The 23,951-nt window shown below is 38.8% G+C and overlaps 2 protein-coding genes across 2 annotated transcripts; both read right to left on the reverse strand.

Moving 5' to 3' along the window:
* Positions 1–16,921: 16,921 nt before the first annotated feature.
* Positions 16,922–17,353, reverse strand: LOC102661854 (uncharacterized). Its single transcript, XM_006603119.1, has one exon. The coding sequence runs from the start codon at positions 17,351–17,353 to the stop codon at positions 16,922–16,924; it is 432 nt and encodes a 143-aa protein (XP_006603182.1).
* Positions 17,354–20,255: 2,902 nt separating this feature from the next.
* On the reverse strand, positions 20,256–22,174 carry LOC102662098 (uncharacterized). Its single transcript, XM_006603120.1, has 2 exons — positions 20,917–22,174; positions 20,256–20,803 (listed from the first exon to the last, which is right to left on the reverse strand). Exons 1-2 carry the CDS (start codon positions 22,172–22,174, stop codon positions 20,256–20,258), a joined length of 1,806 nt encoding a protein of 601 aa, XP_006603183.1.
* Positions 22,175–23,951: the final 1,777 nt, after the last annotated feature.

Here is a 23,951-nt window from a genome sequence, read left to right on the forward strand (position 1 = left end):
ACCATAGACTCTAATAGTCTCTAAAATTTTTTGTCCAATAGTTGTGATGCAAAGTGATCTACACTACAATTTTGTATTTCCATGGCCATTTTCTCCTATTCATCTTTCCTATACCCATGTTACTTTACCAAGAGAAGTTTAAACTTTCATCAATCAAAATGAGACAATTTTACAAAAGGTGGAACGAGGAAACATGAAATCAGCAAGTGTACTCAAAGAAATCATCGTTTCTATGAACCTAATTCTATGTTTTAAACCACTCACTCCACTTTCTCCAACAAAAATCATACAATGAATTCTCAAGACCAAAACATCAAAATGGAAAAACTTAAAACATGAACAAAATCCTTTTTTGGTAACACAACTAGAAAAAACGCTTTCTACATCGGCTATACGGCGTCATTGTAGTGCGTGTCATAAAAATTAGGTGGGACTACCACGATGGTTAAGTAAAACCATCTTAGAATGCAGATATATTCTAAGGCGGGACCGAGATGAAGACCGTCTTAGAAAGAACCAGATTTTAAGACGGTTGTTTGCTTAACCGATATGGAAATGACCACATTCTAAGATGGTTATACGTAGAACCGATGTAGAAATGACTACATTCTAATACTTTCTACATCGGTTGTACGTAGAACCGCCTTAGAAAATATTACATTCTAAGACGGGTTTCTTCAAGGGACCATCTTAAAATATACTGCTTTCTACATCGGTTGTACGTAGAATCGCCTTAGAAATATGTTTTTTTGTTTAAATTTTGTTTTTTTTTCTCATTTATTTTTGTTGAGGCCAATCATTAAGCCTAAATCTGTAAACATAATAATCAATTAAACACATAAAAATAAAGCATTTATTTTATTTAAATTCTTTATTGAGTATGACATAGGCCTATTGCTATAAGGTTCGGTATTGACTGCAAATTAAAGATAGACAAGAAAAAAATTTGTATGAGCATGAAGAAGAAAAGAAACAGTATGTAAAGTGGCCCACCATGCTGACAGCTTCCTGTCTTGTAATATTTCCAATCTCATTTTCTAGCTTTAAGAATTAATGAAACCTGAGAGATTAACATAACCAGAAGCAGGAATTGACATATATATTAGTTTTAAGGACTAACTTATATGCATAATTAATTTCGATTAATTAATTGTTTGACAGAAACATGCATTCTGATACATGGAAAAATTATAATTAAATTTGACTAATCAGTCCTGCAAGACTCATAAGCATATGGTCATATCATAGTTAGCCAGCTAACCAAACATCACGTCATAACAATAATTTATGAGCAAAAACTGTTGGTTATTGTACTGTTACTTAGAGTTAGAACTACATAATCTAACACCAAAGTAAACGTGTATCAAAACTTATTTACCTCCCAAGTGTTTGGTTCTTCCTGAGCTGCTTACGGGAGAAATTCGAATGCCAAGCAAGATTCTCGGGATACCATGGCAAAGGTATAATAGACTCTGTATCTTTCCCTTCCTTGTTAGATGAATGTACAACTAACTATTTTTTTAGTATCAGCTAAATAAGATAATTAAATGTAAAATTTGATTCACAACATAAAAAATTAATTTATTTCAAATTTAATTTGAAAAAAGGTTAGAAAATACAAATCAAATAGATAAGGACATGATAAAATCAATTTTTTTTCTTACATATAAAGTATTAAAAAACTCATATATTCATATTCTTATTCCTATCTCTTTAATAATAAAAAAATAATAACTAACCAATATAATTATTATAAAAAGAAAACATTAATTTATTAAACTCCCCCCACCCCAGCCCAGAAAAAGAAAATAAATACCTTGGCTGATTCCAAAATCGATCATAGTCAAGATAAGAAATTTTTATTTTGGCATTATTTTATATTTTAGTCCCATCCTAGGGCTATGCAGTAACGTCCACATGTCCCCATCCGTATGGCTGTATTCGGGCTTAGGTTTATCTTACTTAGGTGTTATTTTATTATTAGATTGTCTCCATCATTATGGGACTATGTCTCTAATCCAAAATTCTGGGAGACATGTAATGATTTTGTTCAGACCTAAAATTAAGCGTTCGGATATCTAAAAAAATTTCCATTTGCCCAGATATGCGATGCAATCAAGCCTAAATCTCTATTCTTTGTCTCTGATAGAAACTAGATAAGAAACTAGAACGGAATGAGTTTTTTTATTGAATGAATCCCTAATGGTTAATCTGCACTAGTGTGGTATCAGAATTCAGAATGAATGAGGGCAAAATCTACAAGAATGACTGCCCCAATAAAGAGAGCCGAGTTTCTCCCACCCAAAACTAATCCTCACCAACTAACACCCTTCCCCTTTCATCTTCAGCAGTTCAGCCTCTATTTATTAGAGATGCACTAATTACTTGTTCTAAAAAGTCCTACTCTCAACTTACAAGGCCTAACTAACAGGGCCCATCCTAACAGTAACATGCCTAACTTGATTTCTACTCATTCTTGAATATTAACTCAACAAAAGTTTCTTCCTTCAATTTAACATAAGAAGAAAACTTGGATGCGATTCCATATATGCTTTTGGTGTTTGCTATCGAATCAGAATTAGAGTTTTAGCTCGACAATCAACCTATAAAAACTTGCATTGAAAGTCAACATAGGTTACCAAGGTGAAACTCCAACTTTGGTCAGAGAACAACACCAAAAGCATCCAAGTAAGTGCATCTAAGTTTTCCCCTTACCATGAAACACATGACTCCTCAATCACTAGTTCCACACGTACCATTCACAGCACATAAAGATAACCAATCTAACTCCTTCCAATCCTATTGCCTTGCCTACACATCATCCTTACCTCCCAATACCCAACCATCACAAGACCAACCCACAAGATTAAAATGCATATTCTATAAAATGAAGACATGATAAACAAACACCTAAATAAGTGACCTTTCTCAATCTGGGAAAGAAAATATTGAGGTGTTTGGTATTTGACTTGGAAGATTGTGTGGTGTTGGGCATTTCCTCCTCAGAAGCAGCAGTGGGTGGTTTTTGAGTAGCATAATCTAGAGCGCCTTGTTCCCATTCTCTCTTCAAACGCACAAGACAGTCTTCTTTGGCCTTCTCCAGCCTCAGCCTTCCACCTTTCCACCGACACCCATTATACTGCCACATCAACAGAAAGTTAAAATTAGTTATAGGAAACAACAAAGTCTTATCTCCCGTTTAAAAACTTATGCACATCACTTGAAGAATCCTATCCCACATGTAGGTTCCCTTAATATTTGAAATCTTACTCATGTACCGTGACATCACTTCATCCTCATCTCATACACATATGCATCATGCATCACATATCAATATATCATATTCGTCTCAGCATATACAAGTCACATTCATAGTCAAATGGAAAACGACATTTCCAAACATAATTCATTCACAAACATATTACACATACACAACTAAGTTACATTACACAGAACAAGGCAATTCACAAGAAGAAGGCTGCATACAGTTGTACTTCAATATGTAATTACTATAAACAAGCTTAGAAGACAAAACACAATTCATCTTATATGGAACACAGGAGATACAGAAAAAATACCAATTGATAAAGAACACAGGGCAAAAAGAAAGTGTAGTTACACTTCAGATATAATGCAATTTAAAATTAAAACATACTTATTTTCTTTCACCTACCAACAAATTTTCTTACAATTTAAATTCACCCACAGTAAGTATTCAGTAAAATGCTTACAACTCAAATAAGAAAATCTACCTAAATTTAAATTGCCACACCCTTCTTCCTTACCTTAGAATGAAAATCTTCATTCCAACAAATTTTCTTTCTATTGTCAACAGAGTTGTACAAGAGGGAGTTTGACTTGTCCCCTTGAAGAATGCCTGGTAAGACACTCTGTAGTACATACAATATAAAATTTGAAATCAAAACAACAATTTAAATTTAGAATAAGGGTTCATAAGGTTTCAAATTACAAAACAACAAATTAAGCAGATTTTTAAGTAGGTTTGAAATGCGGCACCACTTGCCTCTCCAACCTGTGCACCGTGGCAGGCAAAAACCAATATGCTCATATAAACCCCAAACCAAAATTAAACATCAACTCAAAGTGTCCTAACCTGAAACACGAAACTAAAGCCAAACAAACACAAGATGGAAATTCAATTCACCTGAATGCATTGGAACTACAAGAGCCTTAGTTCCATAGCACTTAACAATGTCACGACCTTCCAAAATTGGAGGGGGAGTGATGACAAAAGAGGAATCACTGTCGAAAGCAAAGCTATCGGAGGGAACATACGAAAATGCTTGAAATTGGTCGTGAGACACGTTCTCGAGAACCGGAGCAGCGAGAGCGCTTGGAGCATTGTTCTCTTCGGACTCAAGGGCACGCTCCAGAGCAACAATTGTGGTGACGGAGGAGTGAGGGTGGTTCACGGAGCGCTTTATCACCGTCGAGAACTGCAAAATCTGAACGTCGTGGTCGGAGAAGACCTCCGTCTCCACGTGAGGTTGCGAATTAGGGTGGTTGAGGTGCATTTGTTCCTCCGAATCGTAGTCGCGTTCGACGAGGTCTTCCTCTGCATTGGGTTTTTCGTCGTCGTCGTCCTCCTCCTCGTGCTTCTAGTGGCGCCGGCTGATTTGCGAATATCTCTTGTGCTTCCTCCATCTGGTTTAGTTCTCTGCCAAAAAAAAAGCAACGAAAAGAGAAATTGAGAGAATAGTTGTTATGAGAGGAGAAATTGTGGGAATTGGAAGCGTAGGGTTGGCATTGGGGGAGTGAGGGTTTTAGAGAGGAATGAATGAATGAAAACCTGAAGGAGAGGCTGGCATGGCAAGAGGAGAGGGGTGGGTTTAAGGGAGGGAGAGAGAGAGAGAGAGATTCAAAAGTGAAAATAATCCAATAAAAATGGCAATTCTTCAAAGATGGGTGATTAACAAAACCGTAGTAATCTATACATGAACAAAGACAGTTTTTATAAAATCGCCTTTGTAACATACACATCATAGGAGGTTTTATAAAAACCGTCATAACAACTCTATATACTTGGCATTAATTTCAAAAATGTCACCGCGTCATGTATTACATCGGTTTTTAAATAACCGATGTAGATAGCACGATATGGAAGCTTACTTTTATAGTAGTGCCCTGAAAATGAATTTACTTCCTACAACTGCTTTTTTGCTTTCTGTACCCTATAAAGGACAAAAATACCCCTTATCTTGTTCACCGACACCCGATGCCAGAGAAGATCTGCAATGCCTGCTTGGATGCCACATCTGAGGCCTAAGACAGCAAAATGCTCAACGACTTCAAGAATTGCCTTGTCTTGGAGCTCAACAATAGCAAAATGGTCATATTCAATGTCAGGAACTTGATGAAGGTGCAAAACATGCTAGCATTCCAGAAACCCCTTTTGAAAATAATAAATTTTTTTAACATTCTATAAATGTGTTTTCAGAATTATGATTATACCATTCCCAAAAAAAAAAAAATCCAAAATTATGGCCTAATTAGAAATGTGCAGCCATAGTAATTTCATACCGTACAATAATTTCTATACTTATACCACTGTCATTTGGTAGACAATCATACCTAATTAGCAAAAGGGTAAGTTGACCTAGTCTTTAGGTACCTTTGATATACTTTTCTAGTTAAATTTCGATAATCAACATAATAAAAGTTTGCATTCAAGACAAACATACATTATCAAAGTTTTGTATTCAGTTTCTACTTAGATGCATCATGTTTGCACCAAGTTATGAGAAATTCTCTTTCACGTATTTTAATACCTTTTCCATTGAAATCTGTTTTCTATTTCTGAATAAGGAGAGAAACTAACTCCTTATAACTTCTTTGCTTTTTATAATGTTTCCTTCCTCAATTTAATTTTATTTAATTTTAATAAAATTTCCTTTGATTGTGATTTCTCTTGTATGCTTCCATTCATTCACTGCACCAAAATCATGGTAACAAAATTAAATAAAACAAAGGATCAATCATACCGCGGATATATATAGATATGATTTCCAATTCCAGGATCTTATCATTTTATTCTTTAATTTTCTGTGGTTATACTAAAATCATGAAATGTATATTGCTCTTCAATCTTTGCCAATCCCTTAATGACTAATTTTGAAAATGCTTTTACTCAGTACCAGCTCTAAAGAAGACCAATTTGTGAGAACTTTATGTGAGATATGCAAACATTATGTGAAAACTTTTGTATTTGTCGTGACTGAAACTAAATTGTTAAATGATGTGACCGAGTCTCTTTGGTTTCCCCATACAAGTACAACAATGATACCCAAAATTCGTAAGGTAGTATTAGTTTTAATAGAGCAAGACCTCAACAAAACCATAAACAAAATTTGCACAACTGTTTGCAAACCTTAGTGAGAACATATATGAACAAAATGGTACTATGTTGCAAAACGGATTGAAGAAGAGAATGCAGTAACTTTACTGTTGAGCAATGTCAACCCAATTAATTTAAAAAAGTTTAATGACAGTTTAGTAACTGATGAGTAACATTTGTTTCAGACTTTAAACACCTTGAAAGACTGATATGAAACACTTTTAATGACAGTTTAATATCAACATGGGTAAACCGTATTTCAGAATTTGAAATGGTAAAATAAGAAGCCTGTGCTAGGTAAGCGAAAAGAATGAAATGAAAGAATCTCTGCTTCCTGAAAATCGGAGATGGAATGTCACAGCTTGTGTCTCAAATTTATATATATTATAATTAAATAGATGACAAAAACTTAAGAGTCAAATGAAATTATTATATTCTATATTCTATGTTGATGTTATACCAGTCCCATCTTTTGTTGGACATTTTAGTGTAATTGATCTCTTTATTATGTTAAAATAAGAGTGCACGCTTGTTTTAATGTAATAACGAGATGTTCGGTTTAGGAAAATTTTGGAAGTTACATGGAAGGAAAAGGCAGTTTTTAAAAAAGATAAAACTTCCATCAACCGCCAAAAACCACCTGTTCATCAACCGCCAAAAATCACCTGTTCATCAACCGCCAAAAACCACCTGTTCTTTGATTATAAATAATCATTCTAGTTCAGAAAGCATAACGGGTGACAAAACATACAAGACCAAAACAAAACTCTTGAATTATAATCTTCTGATTTTATCCGATTGAACAATTTTGGTTGAACCCCGAAATTTGATTCAATCTGAAAGTGTTATACACGACTTCAGATTTATCCAGTATTATCTCGATTTTCAAATTAACCAATAAAAGATTGAATCAAATCTTTCGAGATGACGAACGATAGTTCGAAGATGACAAGCAAGTTTACGAAGTTGGACAAGTTTGAAGGGCAGGATTTCAGAAGATGGCAGAAGAAGATGCACTTTCTCTTGACAACATTGAAGGTGGTGTATGTGCTGAGTACACCGATGTCGGTGTTTATGGAAGACGAAACTCTGGATCAAGCAAGGAAGCGTTCGAAATGGGAGAATGACGATTACATTTTTCGTGGACACATTCTGAACGGTATGTCTGACTCTCTCTTTGATATTTATCAAAATGTTGAGTCTGCTAAGGAATTATGGGACTCTCTTGAATCCAAGTATATGGCAGAAGATGCCTCAAGTAACAAATTCTTAGTTAGTAATTTCTTTAATTACAAAATGATTGATTTGAGGCCTGTTATGGAACAATATAATGAACTGCTGCGGATTTTGGGTCAGTTTACTCAACATGATTTGAAAATGGATGAATCCATTGCAGTTTCATCTATAATTGATAAATTGCCTTCTTCTTGGAAAGACTTCAAGCATACCTTGAAACATAAGAAGGAAGAGTTGACTCTGGTTCAACTCGGTAGTCATTTCATGATTGAGGAGTCGCTGAGGGCTTAGGAAATTGACAAAGTCAATGATAAAAACGTAGCAGGTTCCTCTTCCATTAATATGGTAGAGGAAAGTGGAACAGTTAGAATCTAATGATTCTGTTGCTGTGAACTCGGTTATAGAGTCACGGGATGCTATCTTTCATGAACAAAGGTTTACATCTATACCTAGGCCAAAGGACATGAATTCCATGTCGAAAGTCTTAGTTAATATTGAGGATATACCTTTAACTAGTACTGAAACTAGAAAGAGTACGAAAGTAAGAAAGGCTAAGTCATTTGGTGATGACTTTCAACTCTATTTGGTTGAAGGGTCAAGGAATGATATTGAATTTCAATATCAATATTGCCTTAATGTTGAGGAAGACCCAAAGACTTTTAGTGAAGCAATGGCTTCAAGGGATGTTGTATTCTGGAAAGAAGCAATCCAAAGTGAGATGGATTCCATCATGCAAAATAATACCTGGAAATTGGTTGACTTACCTCCTGGATGTAAGCCATTAGGATGTAAGATGATCTTTAGGAGAAAGATGAAAGTGGATGGTACTGTTGACAAGTACAAAGCCAGATTGGTTATCCAAGGCTTTAGGCAAAAGGAGGGTATTGATTTTTTCGATACATATGCTCCTGTTGCTAGGATATCCACTATTAGACTGTTGTTAGCACTTGCTGCTATCCACAATCTGGTGATTCCCCAAATAGATGTGAAAACTGCATTCTTAAATGGTGAATTGGATGAAGAGATATACATGAAACAACCTGAAGGGTTTGTTATGCCAGGAAATGAAAATAAGGTGTGTAAACTGATGAAATCTCTTTATGGCTTGAAACAAGCGCCTAAACAATGGCATAAAAAATTTGATGAGGTTGTGTTGTCTAGTGGTTTTGTTCTAAACCAAGCAGATAAATGTCTATACAACAAGTTTGATACTCATGGCAAAGGAGTTATCATTTGTCTGTATGTAGACGACATGCTGATCTTTGGTACCGACCAAGATCAAGTTGATGAAACTAAGGCATTTTTGTCTTCTAAGTTTGATATGAAAGATATGGGGGAGGCGGATGTGATCTTAGGAATAAAGATCAAACGTGGAAACAATGGCATTTCCATCTCTCAATCACATTATATTGAGAAGATATTGGAGAAATTTAATTTTAAATATTGTTCTCCGGTAAGTACTCCCATTGATCCTAACCTGAAGCTATTACCTAATAAAGGTGTAGCAGTGTCTCAACTTGAATACTCAAGGGCGATAGGATCACTCATGTATGCAATGATTAGTACTAGGCCTGATATAGCTTATGTTGTTGCTAAACTTAGTAGGTTTACAAGTAATCCCAGTTCTCATTATTGGCAAGCTATGAATAGAGTATTCAAGTACTTAAAGGGAACCATTGACTATGGTTTGACATACACTGGATTTCCTTCGGTTATTGAAGGTTACTCTGATGCAAGTTGGATAACCAATATGGAAGATTATTCATCCACAAGTGGTTGGGTATTCCTCCTTGGAGGAGGTGCTATCTCTTGGGCATCCAAGAAACAAACCTGCATTACAAATTCAACAATGGAATCTGAATTTGTAGCTTTAGTAGCAGCTGGTAAAGAAGCTGAGTGGCTAAGAAATCTGATCTATGAGATTCCATTGTTGCCCAAACCTATACCTCCCATGTCTATCAGGTGCGATAGTCAGGCTACTTTGGCTAAGGCATATAGTCAAGTGTATAATGGGAAGTCTAGACACTTGGGTGTTAGACACAACATGGTTCGGGAGTTAATCATGCATGGTGTGATATCAGTGGAGTTTGTGAGAACTCAGCATAATTTGGTCGATCATTTAACCAAAGGGTTAAGTAGAGATCTCGTGAAAAGGTCGGCTGTGGGATTAGGATTAAAGTCCATCTGAAATCTCTTATGTTAAGATACCCAATTCCCATCTAATATAACATTAGGTGCTAAATTCAATGTGGAAAGCTTAACATGTAGAGATTGGAACACATCATCGAAAGTATCCCAAAAGGTATGTGTTCGGTTCTGTAAGTTAAGGAGGTTGAAGTATAACTTCTCAATGGTTCTTTTGAAAAATTGCATTTGCAAGTGCAAGAAAGAAAAGGACTACCTATATAAGCATGAAGTTTAGCCGCTTCAAGAAGCTGGGACTTGGCTTTGATATGCTTATGAAGGATAGGGACACAGGCTAGTAAACTAATGTCGAGCAAGAGTAATGTTATAAACTATTGTGCAGATTATCTTCATGTATTCATTATGAATAGAAAGGGTTCAATCCTTAGTGACACCCTGATCTTCGAATATTTGAAACGTGTAATTTGCTAAGATGAAATTCAATCGTCACGATATTTCATCTATGCAGTAGTTTGTGGTATGTTATGACTTTGGTGATTTGATCGGTAATTACACTAAAATGGGGGAGGTTTGTTGGACATTTTAGTGTAATTGATCTCTTTATTATGTTAAAATAAGAGTGCACGCTTGTTTTAATGTAATAACGAGATGTTCGGTTTAGGCAAATTTTGGAAGTTACATGGAAGGAAAAGGCAGTTTTTAAAAAAGATAAAACTTCCATCAACCGCCAAAAATCACCTGTTCATCAACCGCCAAAAACCACCTGTTCTTTGATTATAAATAATCATTCTGGTTCAGAAAGCATAACGGGTGACAAAACATACAAGACCAAAACAAAACTCTTGAATTATAATCTTCTAATTTTATCCGATTGAACAATTTTGGTTGAACCCCGAAATTTGATTCAATCTGAAAGTGTTATACACGACTTCAGATTTATCCAGTATTATCTCGATTTTCAAATTAACCAACATCATTCACGTTAAAGAAAAAAATTAAATATATTTTTAATTCCTTTAATTTAGTATTTTTTAGTTCTTATAAATTATATTTATTTTGTTTTTAATCCTTAAAATATTTTAAATAGCGTTTTCAACCATAAATAGTGTTATTTAAACAATTTAAATGATGATAAATAAAATAAATATAATTTGTAAAGACAAACAAAAAAATTGCAAGTAAAAAAGCAAAAGAATACTAAATTAAATTATAGGGATTAAAAAGATATTTAAAAAAAAAATCATATTTTAATCTTTTGAAATTTTAGTAACAAGAGGAAGAAAAAATAACATTCACCTTGCATTTGTAATAAGGATTGCAATGAGGGATGAGATTTGAACAACATAGGGGTAAACAATTGGATATGTTAATTTGGGTTAAAATTGAGAATGAAAAAAGTTGGATCGTGTAAGTGTAGAGGGGAGATGTAGTAGAAAATAGAAATATAAAAAAATGACACAAATGAATATGTTGATGTGGCAGAAATAATATTGCAATCTCACAACTCATGGTTGTGTGTCTTAGGATTTATATATTTTTAATTTGTATATGTGAATCTAATTTTTTTAATATTTTTAAAATTTTCAAAATTTACACACTATTGTAAATTTATGAAAATTAGTTCCATAATTTTTATGTATATTTTGATAAAATTAAATAAGTTAATATTCATTTTTTTTTCAGAAGTTAATGTTCATTTACTCTTTTAGTAATTTCAATCTTCTTATTTTTGTTGGTTTGATGCATATAAATAAGTTTTCTTTACTTTGAAGTGCATGTAGCACTACTACAAAAATAGTATTTTATGACGTCATATTGACGACGATTTTTGAAAATTATCTTAAAATAAAATGCGGTGACAAATTTGTAAATAAAAGAAGATGAACAACAATGATTTTTGTAAAACCGTCATTGTTGGCGCGCTCACTTTTCACTCATCTTGTAGTAAAGAAGCATTCACTCTGTTCACTCACTCACCCTTGTGGTTTCCTTCACTTACTCACCCTTTGCTCATACATGACAGTGCTTCCCTCTGCCTCGGGTGCTTCTCCAACCATGTCTCCAACCCTCTCTCCCCAATCGTCTATGTCTCCTACGCTTTCTCCCAGCTCTTTCGCTCCTTCTCTGTCCCTCACTTCCTTCAATCCCTTCTCACTTTCAACCCTCACTTCATCGTCTTCCATCTCCTTGTCGCCCTCGCCTCCTTCCACGACAAACCTATCGCTACTCAGCTCACGCATCTCATCCTCACTCTCTCTTCTTCCGCTTATCCTTATGTTGGTTGTAAATTTGTCACTAGGGTTTTCGATCGCATCTCTTCCTGTGCTTTAGGCTGGACTTCCCCATAATTGCATGTTAGGCATTTGGCAAGTGTACCAAATGTCTAAGTAGTAAAAACCTCAGAAGTCTGAGTATCGATTTCCACAGGGATTTTGTGTTGCACTTGTATTGACTAACTTTCAATTTATAAAGAAGGAAAAATGAGAGAAAGAGTAGAAGGATGGCACTGAATTATGATTAAGCAAAAAAAAAATAGAATAAGATGGAAATTCCAATGAGATGCAAGCATTAGGACCTAGCATTCCTTGATGGCCAAGGATGCGTGAATTGAGAATGTTTTTAAATCGATGCAGTTGAATCTATCCTACCCTCATCTATCTATGTACTTATCCCTGATTCCTCATGATGACAAGCCTATCTTAATTACCTATCTCCCAAATTCCTTTGAAAAGATTCAGTAAGAAAAATGCATGAAGAGTTGATTTTAGATGTTGCAGAAAATACATGGGCATGAAGAACGTCATTCTATGTCTAGTAATGAATTCTTATGAAATCTTTTCTTTTAGTTATGTTAGTGATTACCCCCTCCCGAGTGATTAACCCCTAAAACTGAGACATGCATATTCCCCTTAGATCCCAATTAGATGTTACCATAACCCCTAAAAGGATAATAAGGTGAAGATGCAAGATAAAATCAGAAAAGATCATAGGATAGAAAGAACCTGGAAAGAACATCTTTTGCATTGATAAGTCTGAAGTACACCATACATCGCTTACCTTTTTAGGCCTGCCAGACCCTAACTAGGGGACTAGCCACTCATGGGCATAAGGGCTTTACAATGAGAGGGATAGAAGAAAGAATACAAATGATAGAGAGAGAAAAGAAGAGGAGTTCTCAGGCTTAAGGTGGTGATAGGAGTGCTCTGAGACTCGGTGTGTCGTCCCCCCTTGGCTGAGCTCTCTATTTATAGCGGCTGGAGTGGGCTTTGGGCCTTCGTAGGCGTGCTTAGCGTAGAACTCCTCGCTTAGCGCGTTCAGATCGCGCACTCGGCGTGCTCCTTTCGCTTAGCGCGTGCTACTTTTGTTGGATCGTGCGCTTAGCGTGACATATGTGCTTAGCGTGTTCAGTTTTAGTTGTGCGCGCTGGGCGGGCATGTCAAGTCTTTGAGCTTAACGCTTTGCTTAGCGCCTGCGCCTTCTGGCCCGCTTAGCGTGTGTTGTGCGCTAAGTGCGAGAGTTGGGCTTGCCCTTCATTCATATTGCTTATTTTTTTTCCCTTCATTATTCTCCCACGTTTTGCTTTTGACCCTCTAGTTTTCATATCTACAGCCACAATTAATCAAAAACATTAATTCTTTTACATTTAAGCGCAAATAACTACTAAATAATTATTTTTAAAGCCAAATTTGCTTGATTTTTTATTATCAATGTACAATTATTTAGCTGTTATCAAAATCCCCCAAATTAAAACTTTGCTTGTCCCCAAGCAAATAAAAAATTAATAGCAGGCTTTGAATGTTCCAACACTGTCAATGGCTGCAGTTCCTCAGATTCCTTCAAATGGTCCTTTCTGCATTTGTCAAAATCTTGTAATGGAAACACAAAGGTTAGTGTTTCTCTCTAAGCACAAGTGTCTGGGTGAGTGTTTGGATTTCTACGACCTGTAATTTAAGATTCCCAAGTTTTGCACTTCATCTTAGTTAAGGTTATCAATACTTACATTTGGTGGATCACTAAGGACTTTTAATGGCTTGTAATAGGGCCTGGCTAAATAAGAAAGCATGGTTTTTCTGGGATTTCAAAAACTTAGGGTTATAAGAGAGCATTTCCTAGAAAAACTTTCCCTTATCCTACCTAGGCTTCTTTATTTCTCAGCCTTTATTATTCTCACAACACTTTTTTTTTCTTAGGCCTAATGACACCTCCCCTTTTCTGCCCTTATTTCAAAATTCTTCTTCTTTTTTTTTTGGAAAAGACATACTTTGGGCTTACAACTTCTGAGGGTGTCCTATTGTGTCCTGCTCTACTTTTTTTAGGCAAATTCCCTTAGCAATCCCCCAAATTAAGGACCTATTATGTCTTGAAACCCTTATGCTCTCTTAGAACCCTAAAACAAGGTCAAGGATATCAAAGATTAGGCTCAGGGGTTTATCAAACAAATTAATTTTTGGCTCAATAAGGGTGCAAGGGAAAAAATCATTTTAGGTTGGCTTTTGGCTGAGTAGCTAGAATAAAAACAAACATGGCCTTGATCATATCCACCTCATGTAACTAATCTAACAGTCTAAGAATAATGCAAAACTAGGAACTTAAAAACAAACGTTCTCTCACAATTAAGTTCACACATCTCACCGGGACAAGATAAAGTTATCAGCTTACTAGACCGTGATCTCTTCCCATCAAGCTAACCTTTCTCTTCCTTTGTAATTCATGTTCCACTGCTCAACTGACTTTTGCTTCCAGGAACCAGTATTTCCATAATATCATTATGCAGCATATCGAATGTTGAATCCTTTCAGAAAAAACTCAAAAGTAACTTCACAATTTATCAGGCAATTATTCAATGACAGAAATGAACTACTGATTACTATTATTTACAGACCCATTTTTGTTTTAAGTTTCAAGAAAACATCAAAACATCAAAATAAAATAAACTAAAACTAAAAACATGACAAAATCAAAACTAAAAACATAAAAGAGAACTAAGGTCCTATGTCTCCTCCGCCTATGTCTGCCCATGGGCCTCAGTCTACTATCGCAAGCTCTATGATGATGTCGTCATCAACTCCAGCATCTTCTCCGACTCCGACTCCAGAAGGCTCTCCCCCCTATCAGTAGAGGGCTGGACTCCTGGGCATGCGACCTATTAAATGTAGGCCTCTAGAGTCGTGAGTGGTGGGTCCATCTTCAGATGAAGAGACAGTCGATGCAGGTCCTGAATAATGATTTGTTGTCCCTAGTACAAGGACCTGAGCGTCTGGCTATGCATGTCGGATGGTGCTGAAGTGGAAACCTGCGGACGAGGAGCGACCTGAGAAGGCGGAGGAGCATCTGGTGCTGGTGCTGCGACTCTGGTGCGGGTGTGTCGGGTCCTGGGAAATATGATGGACAGGTCAGCAGGGTTCCAATAGTTCTTCTTAATGTATGCCAAGTTGATCATAGGGCTTAGTGACTCAAAGATCAAGGTGTCAGAGGTAACCCCCTGAATGTCACACAACGCTGTGATCAATGCTGGAAACCCAAGCCTGGAGGTGCTGGACTGGGTGATCTGGCTAATCTGTAGAGAAATAAAACTCCCTAGGTCCAGGTCCATCTTCTTCACTAATCCATATATAAGTCGGGCCCTGTCAACATTCAAATCAGAAGTATGTGAGGTAGGAGCAAGATTAAAATTAGAAAGGACACTCCACGTCTGGACGAGTGTCGTCAAATCCTTCTACAACAACTTTTAGGGGGCATCATCAGCGTTCAAGACAAAACATCCCCCTGGTGTGCACAGAGTTGCTGCGATGGCCTCGTGATCTGGATGAGTGTAGAGGTACTGAGAGTAAGCTGGGTACTCTTCTCCATCTGCCAAGATGACCGGGGTGTCGAGGTAGTCATTAAGCGTCTCTGCGTCGAATCTGACGACCTGTCCTCGCACCCTGCAGAACTTCGGGCTCCAGTCCTCTGGATCATATAAGTTAGAGTAGAACTCCTTCACCAGAGCGACATCGATCCGCTTCTCTGGAAGCCTGGTCAGGACACAGTGCCACTACCGCCTCTGTAGCTCCCCCAAAATTCATCCAACATACCAGGGGCAAGCTCTACATTCCTCTCCGGAAGAATGTTTCAGAGCTGAATGTTGTCCTGATACCTGTGCCAAGCAATCTCTGAATTAAATAGGGAAGAATGCTAGTTGGATGCTTCCCCTGGTGTGGGCATAACTCGGCGTTTCCAGGAAGACATCTGGAAAAAAAACAAAGCAGAAAGCGGATTGCAGTTAGTAAACATTGGGGGTGTAGACATAACTCACAAAAGAAGGTGCACAAAGTAAAGAAAGGGGGGTGCAGAAAGTAAAGCACAATGGCTGATGGGCCCTAAGGCCCAGCCCAACCAGGCGCGCTTAGCGCCAGTCCCTGAGCTGGCTGGTGACACGCGCTTAGCGCGCATATTAAGCACTTAGCGCTTTCCTCTTCTTCCATGGACGTGCTTAGCACATAGGTGTGGGCTTAGGGCACCACACGTCTTCCACCTGTGCTGTAAGAGCTCACTTAGCACGCTGCATCACGCTTAGCGAGCTCATCATTATGGCCTCCAGAATGTCAGCATTCACTAAGCCTCGTGCAAGGCTTAGCACGATGATACCTATACAATCACAAAAATAGAAATCCAGAACAATGCCTTACCTTGTTAGCAGAAGAAAAATATGGGAGAAGAAGTAGGAAGAGCAACAGAGCACAAAGAGAGCAAGAGTGAGCAGAAAGGAGAAGAAAATGACAAAATGAGGTAGAAAGAAATTTAAAGGAAAAGAAAAGGAAGAGGAAGTTGGGGCCTTGGACAGTTTTCGAAAACTGCCCAGCAGTTAAGGCTCACGCGCTTAGCGAGCAGCTACCGCTAAGCGCCCCACAGGTAATGACCCTTGGAATTCCCCCCCAATTTTGAAATTCAAAATTTAAAAACTGACCTGGGCACTTGGCGAGGAGCTCACTGAGCGCGGCTGACGTCATGCGCGCTTAGCGCGTGGCTTCTTACAACCCAATATTCATCTACTTTCTGTACCCTTGTTATTGTTGTCTGCACCTGTTGGGCTTGTGCTTTTTTTTTTTAGAGTTACAGAACAATAGCTAAACCTGTACAAAATATGCTGGGTTGCCTCCCAGCCAGCGCTTAGTTTATCGTCTTTAGCTAGACACTATGCTTCCTTCAAGGGTCCGTCAAGTAGACAATGCTTGTCAATCTCTCAAGTTGTCCCCCATTATAGATCTTTAAATGCTGTCCATTAACGATCCATCTCCTCTCAAGGTTGCCTCCTGCAGGGTCCATTAATTCTACTGCTTCATGTGGTCTCACTTCTTTAATCACAAATGGCCCTGACCACTTTGATTTTAGCTTTCCTGGGAACAATCTAAGCCTGAAGTTAAAGAGTAAAACCTGTTGTCCTAGCTGGAAGTCTTTTCTCTGCAACTTTTTGTCATGATACGCCTTCATCTTCTGCTTATAAATTCTGGATGACTCGTAAGCATTAAGTCTCATTTCTTCTAACTCCATCAATTGTAATATTCTCTTTTCTCCACATGCGGCTTCATCGAAGTTGAGCAATTTGAGAGCCCAATAAGCCTTATGCTCCAACTCCATTGGTAAGTGACATGCTTTCCCATATACTAACTAAAATGGAGACAGTCTGATGGGGGTCTTGAATGCTGTCCTGTAGGCCCAAAGAGTGTCATCAAGCTTCAAAGCCCAATCCTTCCTTGTCGATGCAACAGTTTTCTCAAGGATTCGCTTCAACTCTCTATTAGAAATTTTTGCTTGGCCATTTGTCTGTGGATGATAAGGTGTGGCTACCTTATGTCTGACATTATAATGCTCCAGGACTTTTTTTCAATTGATTATTGCAAAAATGCATTCCCCCATCACTAATTAGGGCTCGTGGGACTCTGAAACGGGAGAAAATATTTTTCTTCAAAAACTTGATTACTACTCTGGCATCATCTTTCGGAGTGGCTATGGCTTCCACCCACTTGAACACGTAATCCACAGCTACCAGGATATAAATATTCCCGTATGAAGAAGGAAGAGGTCCCATGAAATCAATGCCCCAGCAATAAAAAATCTCTACCTCCATGATGTTTTGTAGAGGCATCTCGTTTCTTCTAGAAATCCCCCCTGTTCTCTGGCATTTATCACAACAACGTACAAACTCGTGAGCATCTTTAAAAATAGAGGGCCAAAAGAAACCTGATTGTAGCACTTTTGCTGTTGTCTTGTCTCCACTGTGGTGACCGCCATAGGGTGAATTGTGGCAGTTCCAAAGAATGCTTCGAGCTTCCTCTTTTGTGACGCACCTTCTCAATAGATTATCAGCTCCTACTATGAACAAATGAGGGTCATCCCATACATAGAAGCGGGCGTCGTGCAAAAAATTCTTCGGCTGACTCTAATTAAGTTATTCTGGAATGATTCTCGTGGCTTTGTAATTAGCCATATCAGCAAACCAAGGTCTGGTGGCAACTTGCAAAAGGAAATCATCTGGAAACTCTTATTTCACCTCCGATTCTTGGTTATTTCTTCATTCTTCAACCGGGACAGGTGATCGGCTACCACATTCTTAGATCCTTTCTTATCCTTGATGATGATGTCAAACTCTTGTATCAGTAGGACCCATCTAATCAACCTTGGCTTAGAGTCTGTCTTGACAAGAAGGTGCTTGATAGCAGTGTGATCTATGAAGATTATGACCCTCGACCCTATCAGATAAGACCTGAATTTCTCCAAGGCAAAGACAATGGCTAGCATTTCCTTTTTTGTGGTGGCATAATTCAGTTATGCTTCATTAAGGACCTTGCTAGCATAGTAGATGGGGTGAAATACCTTGTCATGCCTCTGTCCCAGAACTGCTCCCACTGCATAATCATTGGCATCACACATTAATTCAAAGTCTTTACTCCAGTCAGGTCCAATCATCACTGGTGCAGTAGTGAGCTTGTTCTTCAGTGTCTAAAATGCTGCTGAAAATTCTTCATCAAACTTAAAAACCACGTCCTTATTCAGAAAATTGCTTAAGGGATTGGCAATCTTTGAGAAGTCCTTGATGAACCTCCTGTAGAACCCTGCATGCCCTAGGAAACTTCTGACGCCTTTGACATTCAGCGGTGGTGGAAACTTCTCAATGACTTCTATCTTTGCCCGATCAACCTCAATCCCTCGGACTGAAATTTTGTGGCCCAGGACTATGTCTTCTTGAACCATGAAGTGGCATTTTTCCCAATTCAGCACCAAGTTAGTCTTTACACACCTCTGTAATACCATTTCCAAATTCTTCAAGCAGCTGTCAAATAAGGGTCGGAAAACTGAGAAGTCGTCCATGAATACCTCAATGCTTTTTTCCATCCAAGAAACAGTAGTATGCCTGTCCCACAAGCCTTTCCAGCATCTGATCCATGAAGGGCAGAGGAAAATGGTCTTTCCTTGTGGCTTCATTCAGCTTGCGGTAGTCGATGCATATTCACCAGCCAGTGACAGTTCGAGTAGGTATCAAGTCATTCTTCTCGTTTTGGACAACTGTCATTCCTCTTTTCTTCGGAACTACCTGTACTGGGCTTACCCACGCACTGTCAGAGATGGGGTAGATAAGCCCAACCTCTAGAAGCTTGAGCACCTCTTTTTTTACCTCTTCCTTCATTGTTGGGTTTAGCCGTCTTTGGGGCTGATGGACTGGCCTGTAATCTTCTTCCATCATTATCATGTGCATGCAGTAGGCAGGATTGATTCCTTTGAGGTCCGATATGTGCCACCCAATTGCTTCCTTATTTCTCTTCAGAATTTCTACTAACCTGGTCTCTTCTTTAGATGTGAGTGCATTGCTAATTACCACAGGCTTAGTCTCATCTTCTTCCAAGAACACATACTTCAGATGGTCGAGCAATATCTTTAACTCTACTTTCTTCTTCTACGATGGAACATGTTTCTTCAGTTCTTCAAATCTGGCTTCCTCCTCACGAATATTCTCTGCTCGATCCAAGTCTTCCAAGCACGCCTTGAGATCTTCTTCCTCTTCACTGGTTAGGTAGTCTAATGCATTCATCATGGCTTTCTCCAATGAAGTCTGTGGTACTTCTAGAGCACTGACGTCTTCCTCGTCAATTTCTTCCACCTTGAAGCACTTCCAACTTTCCTATGGGTACTTCATTGCCTTAGACAGGTCAAAGGTTATCTTCTGATTGTCAATGCTCAACTCTAGATTTCCATTCCCCATGTCCACCACACAGTTGGTAGTCAGCATGAAGGGTCTGCCTAAGATAAGAGGAATCTCAATGTCCTCCTCGATATCCATGATGACAAAGTCCACCAGGAAAGTGAAGTGGCTGACTTTGACTAGGACATCTTCCACTACTCTGTATGGTCGTGTGATGGAGTGGTCCGCTAGCTGAAGTGTCATCCTAGTAGGGTCGATCTTCAGATTCCCAATTCTTCTGCATATCGAAAGGGGCATCAAGTTGATACTTGCCCCTAAGTAAATGAGGGCTTTGTCTACCGCTCATTTCCCTATGGTACAGGGGATAGTGACACTTTCGGGGTCTTTAAATTTCTTGGGTAGCTTACTTTGTATTACAGCACTGCAGTTGCCTCCCACCACAATTTTCTCATTATCAAGATACTTCCCATTCTTGGTGAGGAAGTCTTTCATAAACTTGGAGTAAAGCGGCATCTGCTGTAAAGCTTCCCCGAATGGCATTGTGATTTCCAGCCCCTTGAATATTTCTAAGAAACGCTTGAAGTAGCGCTCCTTGTTCTTTGTGGAGGGCACTAAAGGATATGGTGGTTCCTTTAGAGGGGCTGGTTGCTCTTCTTTCTTGGCCTCTTGTGCTAACTGACTCTTGGCCTTGGGGAGTAAGACCGTCTTCTCTGTTTCTTCTTCTTTCTTTCGCTCTCCTCTGTTTTCATCCCTGTCTGCCTTGCTTTCCTTAGACTGGTCTTCTTTTTCTTCTGCCTCCTCTTTTGCTCTCTTCTGACTTTTGGTCAGCACCGCCTTGCACTCTTCCTTGGGATTTTTCTCTGTGTTGGCTCTAAAAGTCCTGTTGAGTCCTTAATATGCATCTCCAAATTTCTAATTGCTACATTCGTACTCTTCTGATGTGACTTAGTTTTTTGCATGAATTGGATGAGCAATTCTTCTAGGTTGGTCGGCTTGTGGTGACTTGTCTCCTGGCTAGGGTGCTGATAAGGAGGCTGATTCTTAGGCTCCTTATTATACTGATTTCCTGGATGGTTCCTGCAACTCGAGCCCTGAGTGAACATCCTCCCTTGATTGAATCCTAGTGGTCCCTGGTTGTATCCTGTTGGTCCTCCCTGGTTATACCCTTGGAATCCGTGACGATTCTGGATACCCATGTAGTTGACCTCCCTGGAAAGATCATCTGGGGCTATGCATTGCCCAGGCTCGTGCATTCCTCCACATACGTGACATCCTCCTACCTGCATAACAGAAGAATGTGCAAGACTTACCGCTTGTAATTGTTGTGGGAGTTTGCTGAGTGTTTCTATGAGGGCTTCTATCTGGCGAGACAACAACTTATTTTGAGCCAAGGTTGCGTCCTGGGTGGTGAGTTCCAGCAGGCTCTTCTTTGTTGGCACATGTGTCCGATCACAAAGTATAGCGTGATTGCTAGCCGCCATATTTTTTATAAGCTCCATCGCCTCCTCTGGTGTCTTTAGCTTTATTTTTCCTCCTACGGATGCGTCCAATAGCTGCTTTGATTGTGGTTGCAGGCCATATATGAATATGTTTAGTTGCACCGGCTCACTGTACCCGTGCGTAGGCGTCTTTCTGAGTAGGCCGCGGAAACGGTCGAGCGCCTCGCTGAGGGATTCGTCAGGAAACTGATCGAATGAGGAGATTTCCATCTTCCCTTCAGCGGCCTTTGATTCTGGGAAGTACTTCTTTAAGAACTTTTCTACGACTTCTTCCCATCTTCGCAAGCTGTTACCCTTGAAGGAGTGTAGCCATCTTTTTGCCTCACCTGCTAGTGAAAAGGAAAAGAGATTGAGGCGTAATGCATTTTCTGGAACTTCGGCTATCTTGACCGTGTTGCAAATCTCAATGTATGAGGTGAGGTGAGAATAAGGATCCTCATTTGGAAGACCATGAAAGAGGTTCCCCTGGATCAATTGGATGAGAGAGTGAGGGTAAGAGATGTTGGCTGCTTGAACTTCCAGCCTTGCGATGCTTGTGAAGAACTGTGGTGTAGCTGTACTAGAGTAGTCCTCTAGTGTGACTCGTTGTGCATGATCCTCCTCCATTTGAGTGTGGAATTGTAGAGAAGGAGAAGGTGGGGTGGAACCGCTTACTAGTGTTTCTTGCTCCCTTCTTCTTCTTGCAGCGTTATTTCGCCTGCAAGTTGCTTCGATTTCCAAGTTGATAGGGGCTATATCTCCTGTTGCAGTTCTACCTCGCATACACAAAAACAGGCACTATCCGTGCGAATTATGGAAGAAAGAGAGAGTAGAAGAAAGGAAAAATAACAACTAGAAGAGATAATGAAGGAAAAGAATGCGAAAGAAGAAAACAATTGTTTACAAATTGAAAAGATATGGCAACCAAGTACGAAGACAAAATCCCCGGCAACGGAGCGAAAAACTTGTTAGGCGTTTCGCAAGTGTACAAATGTCTAAGTAATAACAACTTCGGAAGTCAGAGTATCGATTTCTAGAGGGATTTTGTGTTGCACTTGTATTGCCTAACTTTCAATTTATAAAGAAGGAATAATGAAAGAAAGAGTAGAAGGATGGCATTGAATTATGATTAAGCACGAAAATAATAGAATAAGATGGAAATTCCAATGAGATGCAAGCATTAGTACCTAGCAAGCCTTGATGGCCAAGGATGTGTGAATTGAGCATGTTTCTTAATCGATGCAGTTGAATCTATCCTACCCTCATCTATCTATGTACTTATACCTGATTCCTCATGATGACAAGCCTATCTTAATTACCTATCTCCCAAATTCCTTTGAAAAGATTTAGTAAGAAAAATGCATGAAGAGTTGATTCTAGATGTTGCAGAAAATACATGGGCATGAAGAACGTCATTCTATGTCTAGTAATGAATTCTTACGAAATCTTTTGTTTTAGTTCTATTAGTGATTACCCTCTCCCGAGTGATTAACCCCTAAAATTGAGACATGCATATTCCCCTTAGATCCCAATTAGATGTTACCTTTTTCCGAGTGCCTAACCCCTAAAAGGATAATAAGGTGAAGATGCAAGATAAAATCAGAAAAGATCATAGGATAGAAAAAACCTAGAAAGAACATCTTTTGCATTGATAAGTCTAAAGTACACCATACATCGCTTGGCTTTTTAGGCCTGCCAGGTCCTAACTATGGGACTAGCCACTCATGGCCATAAGGGCTTTACAATGAAAGGGATGGAAGAAAGAATACAAATGATAGAGAGAGAAAAGAAGAGGAGTTCTCAGGCTTAAGGTGGTGATAGGAGTGCTCTGAGATTCGGTGTGTCGTCCCCCTTGGCTGAGCTCTCTATTTATAGCCACTGGAGTGGGCTTTGGGCCTTCGTAGGTGTGCTTAGCGTAGAACTCCTCGCTTAGCACGTTCAGATCGCACGCTTGGCGAGCTCCTTTCGCTTAGCACGTGCTGCTTCTGTTGGATCGTGCACTTAGCGTGACATACGTGCTTAGCGCGTTCAGTTTCAGTTGTGCGCACTAGGCGTGTGTTGCACGCTGGGCGCACATGTCAAGTCTTCGAGCTTAACGCTTTGCTTAGCGCCTGCGCCTTCTGGCCCGCTTAGCGCGTGCTGCGCGCTAAGCGCGAGTGTTGGGCTGGGCCTTCATTCAGATTTCTTCTTTTTTTTTCCTTCATTATTCTCCCACGTTTTTCTTTTGACCCCTCCAATTTTCATATCTACAGCCACAATTAATCAAAACATTAATTCTTTTACATTTAAGCGCAAATAACTACTAAATAATTATTTTTAAAGCCAAATTTGCTTGATTTTCTATTATCATAGTACAATTATTAAGCAGTTATCATTGCATATGGTAATTTCCATTTCTTACTTTCACCTCATGCATTCAACTTCTCTCATCACTAATAAACAGAAGTTGAAACCTAAACAACTTTGCACAATAGGATGAGGATCTGTACAAAGTCGAGATGTTCCATAAAATAAAAATGTTACTATAAAATGAAGAGTTTAAGTTTGATACACTAACAAA

Source organism: Glycine max, chromosome 18 (assembly GCF_000004515.6).
Source record: "Glycine max cultivar Williams 82 chromosome 18, Glycine_max_v4.0, whole genome shotgun sequence".
Taxonomy (NCBI): domain Eukaryota; kingdom Viridiplantae; phylum Streptophyta; class Magnoliopsida; order Fabales; family Fabaceae; genus Glycine; species Glycine max.

Coding starts and splice junctions, on each gene's coding strand:
- LOC102661854 (XM_006603119.1), bottom strand. CDS start 17,353: ATGGAGTTGGAGCATAAGGCTTATTGGGCTCTCAAATTGCTCAACTTC.
- LOC102662098 (XM_006603120.1), bottom strand. CDS start 22,174: ATGCGAGGTAGAACTGCAACAGGAGATATAGCCCCTATCAACTTGGAA. Junction 20,804..20,916: donor GCACCCTAGCCAGGAGACAA/GTCACCACAAGC, acceptor ATGCATATTAAG/GACTCAACAGGACTTTTAGA.